At 47.2% G+C, this 12,174-nt stretch overlaps 2 protein-coding genes across 3 annotated transcripts; both read right to left on the reverse strand.

The window, feature by feature from the left end:
• Positions 1-479: 479 nt before the first annotated feature.
• On the reverse strand, positions 480-3,441 carry LOC133897648 (uncharacterized). Its single transcript, XM_062338443.1, has 5 exons — positions 2,469-3,441; positions 1,887-1,988; positions 1,670-1,795; positions 1,370-1,557; positions 480-741 (listed from the first exon to the last, which is right to left on the reverse strand). Exons 1-5 carry the CDS (start codon positions 3,279-3,281, stop codon positions 654-656), a joined length of 1,317 nt encoding a protein of 438 aa, XP_062194427.1. The 5' UTR covers positions 3,282-3,441; the 3' UTR covers positions 480-653.
• A 3,252-nt stretch (positions 3,442-6,693) lies between these two features.
• Positions 6,694-8,191, reverse strand: LOC133897353 (uncharacterized). Of its 2 annotated transcripts, none has more exons than XM_062338058.1 (3): positions 7,998-8,191; positions 7,034-7,198; positions 6,694-6,928 (listed from the first exon to the last, which is right to left on the reverse strand). In XM_062338058.1, the coding sequence occupies exons 1-3, from the start codon at positions 8,133-8,135 to the stop codon at positions 6,923-6,925; spliced, it is 309 nt and encodes a 102-aa protein (XP_062194042.1). In that variant the 5' UTR covers positions 8,136-8,191; the 3' UTR covers positions 6,694-6,922. The 2 variants fall into 2 exon arrangements, with proteins under 2 accessions (XP_062194042.1, XP_062194041.1); XM_062338057.1 differs by having other exon boundaries at positions 7,011-7,198.
• Between the last annotated feature and the right edge of the window lie 3,983 nt (positions 8,192-12,174).

Raw genomic sequence — 12,174 nt, forward strand, 5'->3', positions numbered from 1 at the left:
CGAACAAGGTAAAACGCTGCACATCCTTCATGGAGCCTGCTGATCAGAAACTGCGGCACACGCAAGGCCTCGCGACCTCCTCTCTCGCAAGCTGCCGCATACGGAAGCCCTCATGCTGGCCAGGAAGCACGTCGATCAGGATCCGCCGCACACCCATGTCTTCAACCATATATGCACCGGACCACAGCTCTCGTGTGCACGCAGCGCAGCAAACTGAGTCCCCATGGCGCCCAAAATACTGTGACCGCAGGAGAATGGGGCCCGAACCAGATCACAGAACGATGCTAAGCTAATTCAATATTCAACAATCATACCTGGAGGCTGTCACCACTGGAATCTAAGGATTATACCATCTGAATGCAAAGGCACGACACAGGCACCAAACAAATAAAGCCATCGACTTTACAAAATCATCGCAATTGATTGCAATAACGTTGCAACTCCAGGCAGATTTAGGTCCAAATTTAAGAACTGAGGTAGAAACACTTGGCATTCCACAGCGGAAACCAGCTATTGTGCCCAAAAAACTACCAGAACAAGTGAACGACAGCGTGACATACTATGAAACTATGTGCAATAGAGACCACAGAAGTCAAAGTCTTCTCCACCATAGAGCACCCAAAGCTTTTTTCCTACATTTGCTCCGAACCCCTTCAGTGAGGAGGCTCAACTGCTGCCGTCTTTGCCACATCCGGAGTACCATCCCTTGACCACCGGCTCGACCTTCTGATAGCAGAACACCTGCAACAGTCACAAGCACATCACAATCAGCAGAAAGCAAATGGTATCTATTAGAAATGCAGTTAGATCACAACTAGCACTACAACATCATGAGTAATCTCCTCAGTAATTTTTTCACGAAGAAAACAAATCTGAGTGGCTGCAAGAATGAAAATGTACAGAGGATAATTAAACAAGTACGTCCATGGCAAGCTTACCCAAACGGATCAGAGGCCAAACCGAGAAATTGTGCATGCCAAGATGCAACCAATCAGCACATACTCTAGCATGGAGAAAAAATCGTACATGAAGAATCTTGCTAGAGAAAAAAAAATGCAGGATTGATCACACTAATCACTGCAACACTAGCACATGAGATGGATTTAAACTGCATAACAAGAACATTTCTCACGCAGACTTGCTAAACAGAGCACACCACATCACAGGCAGCACATCAGAATCAAAGCAGCCAATCAAGGTACGGATCTTTCTACTCAAGGATAATTGCTTAGCTAACCACCAAATATGAATATCTTCAGCTTCCATAAAATGTTGAATAGGTTGGTGAAGTCCGTGTTTAATAAATGAATAGATCAGTAGAATTTTAAGGTGGTATAAAGCAACAGAGGCTGGTTCTCTTGAAACTTACAGCTTACGAACAAACACCTTCACTGAACCCCAATCAGTTTTTTGGTTGTGCAAGAGATCAGAGAGTCTGCGTATATCCGCCCCTTGTTCCTTCAACCGTTTCAATGCGGTATCAACTTTTGACTCGACACGAGCTAATACAGGATTCTGATTGTATTCATCTTCAGATGAGCAGCCATATAGCATATCCTAAGACAAGTTAAAAGAAAAAAAAAATGAGTATGCAACTAAATGAAATAAACATAACTTAAAATAAATACTTTCATACTGCTTTAATCAAGAGTTCCAAATACTTTCATACTTCTTTAATCAAGAGTTCCATCAGCTCTTTATGGGGGCCTGCTTTGCGATTCACGATCTTCAAAATGTATCGCAATTCTTCAAAAGTCCACTTCTTGTTCTCCAAGTAATCTCCAACATCTGCAATCTTAAGAAAAAGAAAAAAGAAACCATAAGTTAATGCATCCCTCCTCCATATTCACTTTACAAGCAGCTAAGATCGTCATGGTGATGCATACCAGAAAGTTCTGATATCTGTCGTTGAATGCCCTCCTAAACAGAATCTCCTCCTCTATATCTAGTTCAGTTCGATTCATCAAGGCCATGAGATCACGGACAGTCTGTAAAACATGGCAAATTAGCGCGCGCACAACAGTAGCATTAATACAGAATTCTACTCTCAGGATCACCTTAAAGAAACTAACAACATGGATTTATTTGCTGCAGATAGAAGATGCTGCAATGAACTTTTGTGCTATGAATGTACTGCAAAAACATTTCTGAAAATTGGTGCGCAGACACAATGACTATTAGGAACTGATTTTGAATTTGGCATATGCCTTTTTCGCAGATCATTTGTCCAACTGTTATGTTTCAATTCACTATTCATTGAGAATAACTCACAACTTGCATTCGTGCTCTCACCAAACATCTAAACTATAACTAAAATGCTTAAACCTACAGATGAATCATAATCTGACACCGGCAGACATGTATGACGAGCAAATGAGTAATGTACTATCAAGCTATCTCCTATTGTAGCATTCATATATGGCAAAAAATATTCAAGCAAACTTTTGGAAATATTCAAGCAATCTTACGGGATAAGATAGTGGGGATGAGATAGGCTCCTCGGACTCTGAATTGGATGAACTGGAGTAAAACACGTGCCAGGCGCTGCTGGCAACAGATCTCGGAGCGAAGCAGCGGAAGGGTTTCATGGAAGTAGCCGTGTCGACAAGGCCCCACATAGAGGAGGAGCGAGGTGCGCGACGCCTGCCCCCCTTGAGGACGAAGCTGATGGCGGTGGAGGAAGCGGGAAGCACCGCGGCGATGGTCGCCTCCGATTCGTCCGGCACGACGAGTCCAATGCGGGAGGACGAAGATGCGGGTATGAGTGTGGTGAGGGCAGCAAGGTTGGCCGCAGCCCGAGCGGCAGCGGCAGTGGGGAGTACCGGGGCGACGAAGGTCGGGAGCAGGAGCACAGAGGAGGCGGTGGATGAGGGGTAGGCGAAGTAGTCGGCCTCACCTCGAGCGGCCGTGGCCCCGATGTTGGGACCCAGTGCCGCGCGCACCCAGTCGATCGCGTGCAGCGCGACGACGAAAGGAAGAGTGGAGGGGAGGCGCGGCGCCTCCAGCATGGCCGACTCGGACGCGCACGGCTTCTGGAGCGGGAAGCCAGGGGAGGCGCTCGACGCAGCGCAGGTGACGGCGTGGTTGACCGCGCGGCGGGCGGCGGAGGCGGTGCTGACGCGCAGCTCCGCGTAGACCTCGAGGACGTCGTACCCCGCGGCGGAGGAGGGGGCCAACGAGGAGGCGATCGCGCGGCGGGCGGCGGTGGAGGAGGAGGCGAGCGAAGCGGTCACTGCATTGGGCAGGTGCACTGCTAGGGTTTCGAGCAACGGCTTCGCCATTGGTGCGAGTTGAGTTGGGCGGAGGAGAGGAAGAGGAACGAAATGAAGATGCCGCCTGATTTTCGATCGGGGTCGGGGTTTCTTCGTGAGGCTATTTGGGGTGGGGCCTACGCCTGGGCCCAGGTGACAGCTGGCAAACCGGAACCTGGAGGCGCATAGAACAATGTGGAACTAGAAGCATTTGCACTGAGCTTAGCATGTAGTACAGTACTAGTATTTGTTTAAATAGTCACCAAGTCTGGCATACTAAATCACAACATCCAGCAGCAAATCATGAAGGTTTTCCATAGGGAATAATAAATGAAAACAAATTGCTAACACTCATTGGTTTTCTCCTTATCAATATGCTCTCAATGCTTTGTTATTCCAAAACATGTTGAATAGCTAGTTCATAGCGGATAGGGTTAGTAGAGACCAAAAAGCAAGGGAAACAAGCAGGAATAAAACTAAAACCACCTATTTTCAAGGAAATGTGACATGTTTAGTGCTCACAGTACAGAAAAGCTCTTGAGAAGATAGTCATGGACAATACTTATGCTTAACACTGCAGGCAAAAGGAACCTTTCATGATGGCAAAAGAAGAAAACTACTCTATGTACAAAAATTACAGAGTAGCCGGAAAACAAACGCATATGACGAAAATAAAAGTTAAGTGGCGAAGAAGCGGGAAGGAAATTGGTTCACAGATAGCTAGGAGGAGAGCTTTGGTGAACCAAATCATCAATCCAGTTTGTGCTTCCGATCAGTGTTCATAGGTAAAGCAGGTCTGCGACATATAACACAGTTAACGCTAGACTGCAAGGCAATGCAGGTTGGCGCCATATTACACAATTAACGCTAGATTTGTAGAGCAATGCAGATAAATATAACACAAAAGAGGGAACAAATTAGAGCAAATCAATATGATCTCCTGTAAAAGATAATCAAGAAATCCCATGCACATACTGCAGCACCTAAGTTAGAGAATCAAAACGTTAGAACTAAAAGACTATAATTGTGAGATCACATTATTCCATTTATCAGAATAACACCCCATGTGGAAAACAATGAAGTCAGCAATCTGTAACGCGTGGACATTCAGCAAAGTGATTGAGGCATTTGATGCCCGATCTTTTATCTCTAAACGATGTCTTATTGCATCAACTATATAATATTGCACACCTCTCATATCTGCCGGTGAAAGACCTTAGTATTTTGCTAACATTCACACAGAGTTAAATTGTATACCTAGGAGCACAATGCTAACAACTTTAACATCATATGCATGTAGAGAATTTGCCTTTGCCTATTCGCCTGTAATTTTGGCCTAACAAAGTAAGGACTTGTTTGTTTTATGTTTTAGCTGGGGATTGTGAAAAGTAACTTATAGATTATGGATTATAAAAAGTTTTAGATTGTAGAGTTTAAAAATTTTGATGGACAATTCAATAAAATGAACTTTCAGAATCTGTGAAAGGTTGAGAAAAATCAGCTTATTGAATTCTCACAATATAACAAGCGGATTGTAAAGCTATGGCAAAAAACTGTATGCTTGTTTCAGCTTCGGATTGTAAAAACAGAAAGCTACAATCCGAAGTCAAAACAAATAAGCCCTAAATTGGTGAAATGCACGGTAAGACCTCGAGTTGTGGGACGACTGACCAGGGCTCGAACCCTGGTTCTTAAAAAAAAAATCTCTCGCTATGTGTCGTTTTGAGCATGTTCCTGGGTGGCTAAGCTTTCGGGGCCTTTCTTGATCTCTGATACGATATCCTTCGAGACGTCTCTCCCTTTTGGGTCGAATTTTAAGTAAATTGGTGAAATTGAGGACACGGCCTGGAGATGTAATCGATATAATTATAAAGCTAGATCATAGGTTTATGTTCATTATTGAAGACTATACTAGATCATAGACTATAATTTACTACTTTCGGTCAGTTCTCACCCAGTTTCAGACAGACAGAAAGAAAGAAAAGTTCAGCACATCTATCAGGATCTCCTAACCTGTGACGCAGGTGATCAGCTCGGCTGGTCAGCGTCGAGCGTCGCCCACCTGGGTGGCCGCCGTCGAACGCCACCCTCCCCTCGCCGCTTCTTGCGCCGCGTGTCCCTCAGCAGCTCGCCGCCCGCAGGCGCCGGAGCTCGCCCTCAGCAGCAGCAGCAGCCCGCCCTCAGCAGCTCGCCGGAGCAGGCGCCAGTCTTTGAGGAAATCATTTGTGCGCGAATATTGATGCATCGAGATGGTTGGCAGCAGGGCCCCGGAGTCCTGACTGCACATCTATATCAGCCGCGAGAGCTGACGGAGGACATCGGCATGCAAGCATTGTGTTTGGGCAGGATGCTCACGAGGATTGCTGACATTGTGCATTACTGTATCGAATATCGATCGTTCTTCATCATGGGGGATGCTTTTGGCTCAGCTGTAGTAATGCCAGGGATTAAACAGTTTTTCAGGCTTCTGAATATGCTTGCATCTGATTCTGGTTTTGGTTGTATATATTGTTTCGGTTCAATATAGTAGCAGGATCAAATTTTCCAGGAACGTCAATGTGCGCATTTTATCAGTGGCCGCAGTATCAGGCATTTGCGCATATACTTTACATCGAAGAAATAGATTTGAGTTAATATATTGCCTCAGTGTTTGTCTGAGAAAATAGACTCATGACTGAAGAACATTGACCGCATGGCTTTCTCAAATTTTACTCAAGTCAGAATACATTTGCATCTTGCTAACTGAAGGATTGTATGTGAGAGCAAAAGCTTCATACGGTTTTGACAAAATCAGTCCTGATTGCAGAGACCCGAGCTATTTTTTACGGTCGTACCTTTAACTTCATTTCTAGCAGCAGCACTCACTATCACAATTGCCGTATATCATCACAAGTAATGAACACATGCAATGAACGATTCAAGTTGTGCAAATGTATGTCAGTATGCGTATAAACCTTCAATCCCTAGCACCATCAGCTCCTCTGCGAATGGAGTCCAGTTTACAATCAATTCAAGTCTCTTGCAGTCCCTATCATAACGTCATCTGAAAGAAGGATAAATACATCCATTCTTTTCATCAGAGAGTAAAGATTCTTGAGAACCAGGTGTTTATTTTTTCCATCAAAGAAGGAACTGACCCAAACTCAAGTCAACATGTACTGGAGAAAGAAGATTACATATAGCTGTCACTACACGTAGCAAAAATTCTGGGGTAGATGGTCTGATCTTGTTTGGAGATATCACCTTGGTATGTCATCATTGCTTTAACGCTTTTTCGTAAAAAAGCATTGGCACCAATATATACTACACAGCTCCCATAAACCCATATAGTTAACAAATGTAGGTGTAGTGTTATGCGCCCTTTAAACTTTAGAATTAACCCTGATCAAATTCAGCACGAAACAAAACGGGTAAGCAACCAGAGGAAAAGTGAGGACAAGCATAGACCACAAATTGTTTTATGAAACCTTGTAAGGCAATATAACATCCAATGCACTACATCACTCGATTTTTTACAAAGGATACAGAAAGTGCATTCAGGTTTACACCAAGTCGGGGGTTTTCTGACATTTCTCCCCCTCCCAACTCAGCCCTGTACATATTTATAAAGGACAAACGAAAGGAAAGAGGCAGGCACCAGCACAGCTACGGGTGTCAAGTTTATCTCTCGACTATGCCTGTAGGTTAAAGGAATGACAGTTAGGATAACCAGAAAAAGGAAAGGTCTGCATATATCAAACCAAATAAGTTCTTGCTTACTTATTATTATTTTTTATCCGAACCTCGAGTTCCTTAAGTAAACGCGAATGCTCATCCAAGCCATCCAAAATCTTGTCAACTTGTGTTGATAGTCGTTGATAAATGTCTTCCTTCTTCTCATTTACATGCCTTTTGGGTTCCATCATGTCTCTTGAACGAGGATCTGAGGAGGGAAAACATTTGTGTCTCTGCAGAAACATGAAAAATGGATTTGTGTTAGAATTTTGGGGAACAACGACTGGCATATTTTGTTATGCATATTAAGTGCCGCGTTCTCATGATATAAATTATTCTGCTCACATTTAAGTTTTGTTAAGTTTCATAGGAAGGAAAACCTATCACACACACTTCCCTTTCATACCCACCTGGCACTGTCCATTGCTCTTATACCCGTTGAGGAATGGGGGTTACCTTTGAGGATGGGCTTTTCTCCCCATCCTTGAGGCAAAGTCTTAAAACTATACCTTCTTACAGTCATTCGTTCATCTAAGTCATTGCAGTTAGAGAAGGGGATCATCGTCTATTGATTAAACAAGAAGGTAGGTAGTTTGCTCTACGCCAAAGGTCAGAGGCAGGAGACCCTGTAAAGTGGAGCCGCCGGCGCTGGGCCTCTGCTTCCCCCAGCCTCCCTCTGTAGCCGACCCGGGCAACCTCACCTGGAACCCTAACCCTAACACCACCGCGGCGACGGTGGCCGGAGAGTGCGATGACGAGGAGCTACGCTCACATTAAAATCGACTGAAAAATTTGACAATTTCGGTCGAATCGTAATCTAGCGAATCAAAAAAGCAAACATTCTGAAGATGAGACAGTAGGTGGGAATACAGTGATTGATTATAAGCTCAGCTAGATTAACTGGGCCGACTACAGATCCCAAGAGGAGATTCCCAATTCTCGGTCCCAGTCCAACAATCCAAGGTGGTCAGGTCGCGTAACTTGACATGCCGTAACTAGTCTAGACCCAGAGGAAGCGGGAGGAGGGATTACCTCGGTGGGCACTGAGCTGCTGAGAAGGCGAGGGCTCGGGCCCTCGACGGGGCGCCGTGCCAGCAGGCGCCCCTGCCCCTGCTGCTCCAGATGCTGCCGGAGCCGGAACGCGCGGGCGGCGGACCGGAGAAGCGCCATGTGCTGGAGTTCTGGAAAACGAATCGCTCGTCGGTGTCGGAGTCGGAGGTTCTCCTCCGCGGCCAACCGGCGGGACCTCGGCCCTATTTGACTCGGGCTTTATTTCGACTGGACCGAGCCCAGCAGTGAGCAAGACAGTGGGCCGTCTGTACCTGTGGTATGGGGATTTTTTTTATATTTTCTAACATAAATATTTAAATAAATATATCTCACATGGAAAGATTTGTTTGAATAAACTCATACCTCACTCTCGAAGAGTTGCAGCCCTTTCAGAGGGTGGTATGCATGCCAAACCGAGTAACTTTTGGAGGGCCTAATCAAGTTACAGTCGTGCTTGCTGGTTTCCAGTTTTCTTCTGTTCTGGATCGTCAGGTTTGTGTGAAACGCCATTATTGGGAAGTTTTTGTTGTGTGCAATTTGTTCCTCACTGCACATGTTGTTGGGCCATTTCATTGTCCTGAAAATTACCAGTACAGCTGAAACTGGTATTGCGCTATTGATTTTGTTTTAGGGAACCAAATTCTACCGTAATTCTGAATCAACAAGGCTGTGATTCGTGAAAGTTACTACTATACTAGTTTGCAATACCAAATTGTGTGGACACGAGGAAACTGGGAAAGGATGATGGCACAGCGGAGCAAGTACATGAGCATAAGAAAAAAAGATATCAACGAATTCAACAGTACACCCAATCACAGAGCAACAACACCCAAAATTGGTTTAGCCCCCACGTCGCTCCAGGAGCGACGCGGGCGGCTCCACGTCCCTGGTGCCACCACCCCTCCCTCCTATCTCGCTCACCCGTGCGCCGGCTACTGAAAGCCCGCACAGTGGTGAGGACGGCGGCGACGAGGCCTCCCACAAGTGTGCCGCCTCCCTCTTTCTCTCCCTTCCCCTCTTCTTTTGTTCTGTTCAGATGGTGTCGGTGTGCGGTGATGCACTCGTGGGCGATTGGATTCGTGCGCCCAGGCAAGATCCACGCTTGGGCTGCCTAGATCTGTGCGCCGCAAGCGGGTTCCGAGAGATTGGGGCCAGGTCTACGCTTGTGCAGCTAGGATCCACACTGTGGTTGGGGTGCGGCTCGGTGGCGTGGCTGGGGTGTTACGGCGGTGGCTTCGTGCCATGGATGACGTCTCGGTCTCCCCGCTGAGGTCTTGGCGTCTAGCCATCGCCGTTGGTGGCTCCACGGTAGCCTCGAACTAGATGGGCAGCTTTGTCGCGTGTGTGGTTGAATGAATCACCGATGGGCTGCAGCTGCTTTGCCACGCCTGGGCAAGCCAGTGTGAGCCTACAAGATGGCAGTGGGTGGCCATGTCAGGCGCGTGGGTGGCTGCCGACATTGTGGGCCAGAGAGGAATGATGGCTGCTGCGACGGCGTGACGCATTGCGGTTCTGGCGGGCTGGCGGCACGGCGGGCCAGCGATCTACTGAGTTTTTCTTGTAGGCACCAGGGTTTTGCCACGGTTTATCTCGATGGCACCTATGGTGCATGCCGCCGTGTGGTGCAGCGCAGGCGGCGGTCCTGCTCAGAGGTCGTTGGCTCGTGGCGCCGTGTGTTGGCCATCGATTCGCTGTGTTTGGCTGTTGTTTGTGATGTTGTGTTATGCACACCTTCGAGTGCGCCTCATTTTGCAGGTGGTAGGACAATGCCATTCTCAGCGTTGTGTATGCAATTCATGAAAGCTGAGCCCCATTTGCTGTCATATGAGCTCCATCTCGTCCCGTGTCGCTGTTGGGTTCCTCCCTTGCTGGATCTCTCTCCTCTCTCAGATTTGGCCCGCGGGGAGCCTGGTGGCATGGTGGTTCGGGGACAAGGTTGACAAGGCGATGAGGTGCAGCTGCTGCCAGAAGCTAGGTGGGATGGAGGAGACATGGGCGAAAGCCTTGCCCGACATTTTATCGGTGCGGACAACAACAACATCCTCGGGCATCGCTCTCCTCCCTTGAGGCGTTGTCGTGACGCTTTCTCTCATCTTACCCGTGGGGGATTCTATGGGTGAAAGCCCTATCCGAGCTTCCGGACATGCGACACTGGCATAAAAACGCAGTGTCCTTCTCGAAGGCATGGAAATCCAACATAGCTTTTTGGTGGTCGTTGGCCTCTTGGTGTAGCTTTGGTCAATTCAGGGATGGCTTTGATCACACCTTGCCTCTTGGAGGCTCGAAAGGAGTTGCGACAGAGCTGGGCAATGATGACATGAAGCATGGCCTGTCTCGAGGTGCCAGTGGTGCCTTTGGATGCGAGCGTGATGATGATGGGTTGGAGGTCATGGTCTATTATGGAAGTCAGAGCTGCTGTGTCCTTTGCAACGAGCTGGGCAACGATGACCGGTGCCAGACCCCGTCATTTTAGAGCTGTGCTAGGTGGTGTGTGAGCCGTTTTGTGGCTGTTCATTTGTAGTTGATCCAGTGTCATCCTGTCGTCCTGTAGTTGTTTAGTTGTATGGTTTTCAAGCCTAATTTCCCTCATAAATTGAGTCAATTCTCTTCTTCTAATATAAAATCGGTAATGCTCGTGCTGTCCTTTCGAAAAAAAAACCACTACAATAGAATAGGTCATCCGAGCCAAGTCATCAGTGCCAGCTAGGCTAGAACTAGCACTGATGAAGTATTAATGCCATTTCTTAACTTTTCGCGCTCCATCAATGATTGAACTAGGTTGAACCAGCATTGATACTATCTATCAGTGCCAGTTTATAATTCGAGCCAGCATTGATACTATTAGTGGATACAAAAATTTTATACACCTTGATTTTAGCTCGTGCCTCAGGTCCGGTCTGGCTCATCTCTCTTTCTCACTCCCTTATCTATTCAGGCTCCCTCACTAGCTCAATCTCGTTCTTTCTCTCTCCCTATCTCTTCATTAGCCTCTCTCTCCCCCTCATCGGCCTCTCTCTCTCTCTCTCTCTCTCTCTCTCTCCCCCCTCACCGGCCTCCTCCCACCCTCCCCCACTAGCAACTCCACCCCTTGAGATATCCATAGCGGGATCCGGCAGATCCGGCCTTGGATCTCGCTAGGGTCAGAGATCCATGCTGGTTGTGCGTATCCATTGTCGTTGAAGCAATGCCAGACATGCTCCAGCATGTGCATGTGTTATGTGCCACCGTTGAAGTGATTCGGGGCTCCGACGCGTGCGTGTGTTATCTGCAGCCATCAAAGTGTTTGTGTTCTTGTGGGCTTTCTCTCTCAGTCCACCGTACTTGCTGATGTGTGGGTTGCCATTGCGCTGGTGTGCGTGCGCCGCTGGTAGGCCGCCACTGTTCTGATAGTTGGCCAGTGTGTCTAGATGGCTAGGTGGTGGCTCCATTGTTGTTCTGTGTTAGCCGGCTGGTGTGATCCTTTATCGCCATGTATTCTGTGCTGGTAGCTGGCTGGTGCATATATGTGTGTGCTGCTATTGTTCTATCACCGGCCGATGTGCTTGCTCGCTAGTGATTTGGCTCCCAGTTGATGTTGTCGTCCATGTGCCATGTGTGCTCCGGCTGGTCGTATGTGTATCGGCCACTGTTGAGATTGGTCGTAGGGTGCCCTATGTTGTCTTGTGTTGGATGGAGCAAGGCTGCACCGGTGAGCTGAGCGGCCTCGTCAGCTGGAGTACGACGACGACGACGGGCTCTGATGTGGGGCACCGACAGGCTCCGGCTCAAACCAGCACTGATAGCGATTTTCAACTGGCACTGTTGACCCTTTTTGTTGTAGCGAACCTAGCTAGGACGACCACATAGTACTATCTTGAATTTCTCCCTAATAAGAATTGGGAAAATTTGAAGAACGCCACCAACAGATGATTGATTATATATGAGTTAGATGTCCATGACCAAAACAACACAACCCGGCTCAAACAAGGACACCTAGCAGGATATGACTCCATGGAAACCTTGCTCATGCATGTAGGATGCAATGACTGCGATTATTATGAACAGCTGAACTTGTTTCATCTATCTCCGAATCTGCAGGTAGACAAGGACATATACAACAGAGAGTAAAATACACTGACGGTCCTTAAACTTATCCAGATATATCATCTAAGTTTACAAA

Source organism: Phragmites australis, chromosome 17 (assembly GCF_958298935.1).
Source record: "Phragmites australis chromosome 17, lpPhrAust1.1, whole genome shotgun sequence".
In the NCBI taxonomy this organism is placed as follows: Eukaryota; Viridiplantae; Streptophyta; class Magnoliopsida; order Poales; family Poaceae; genus Phragmites; species Phragmites australis.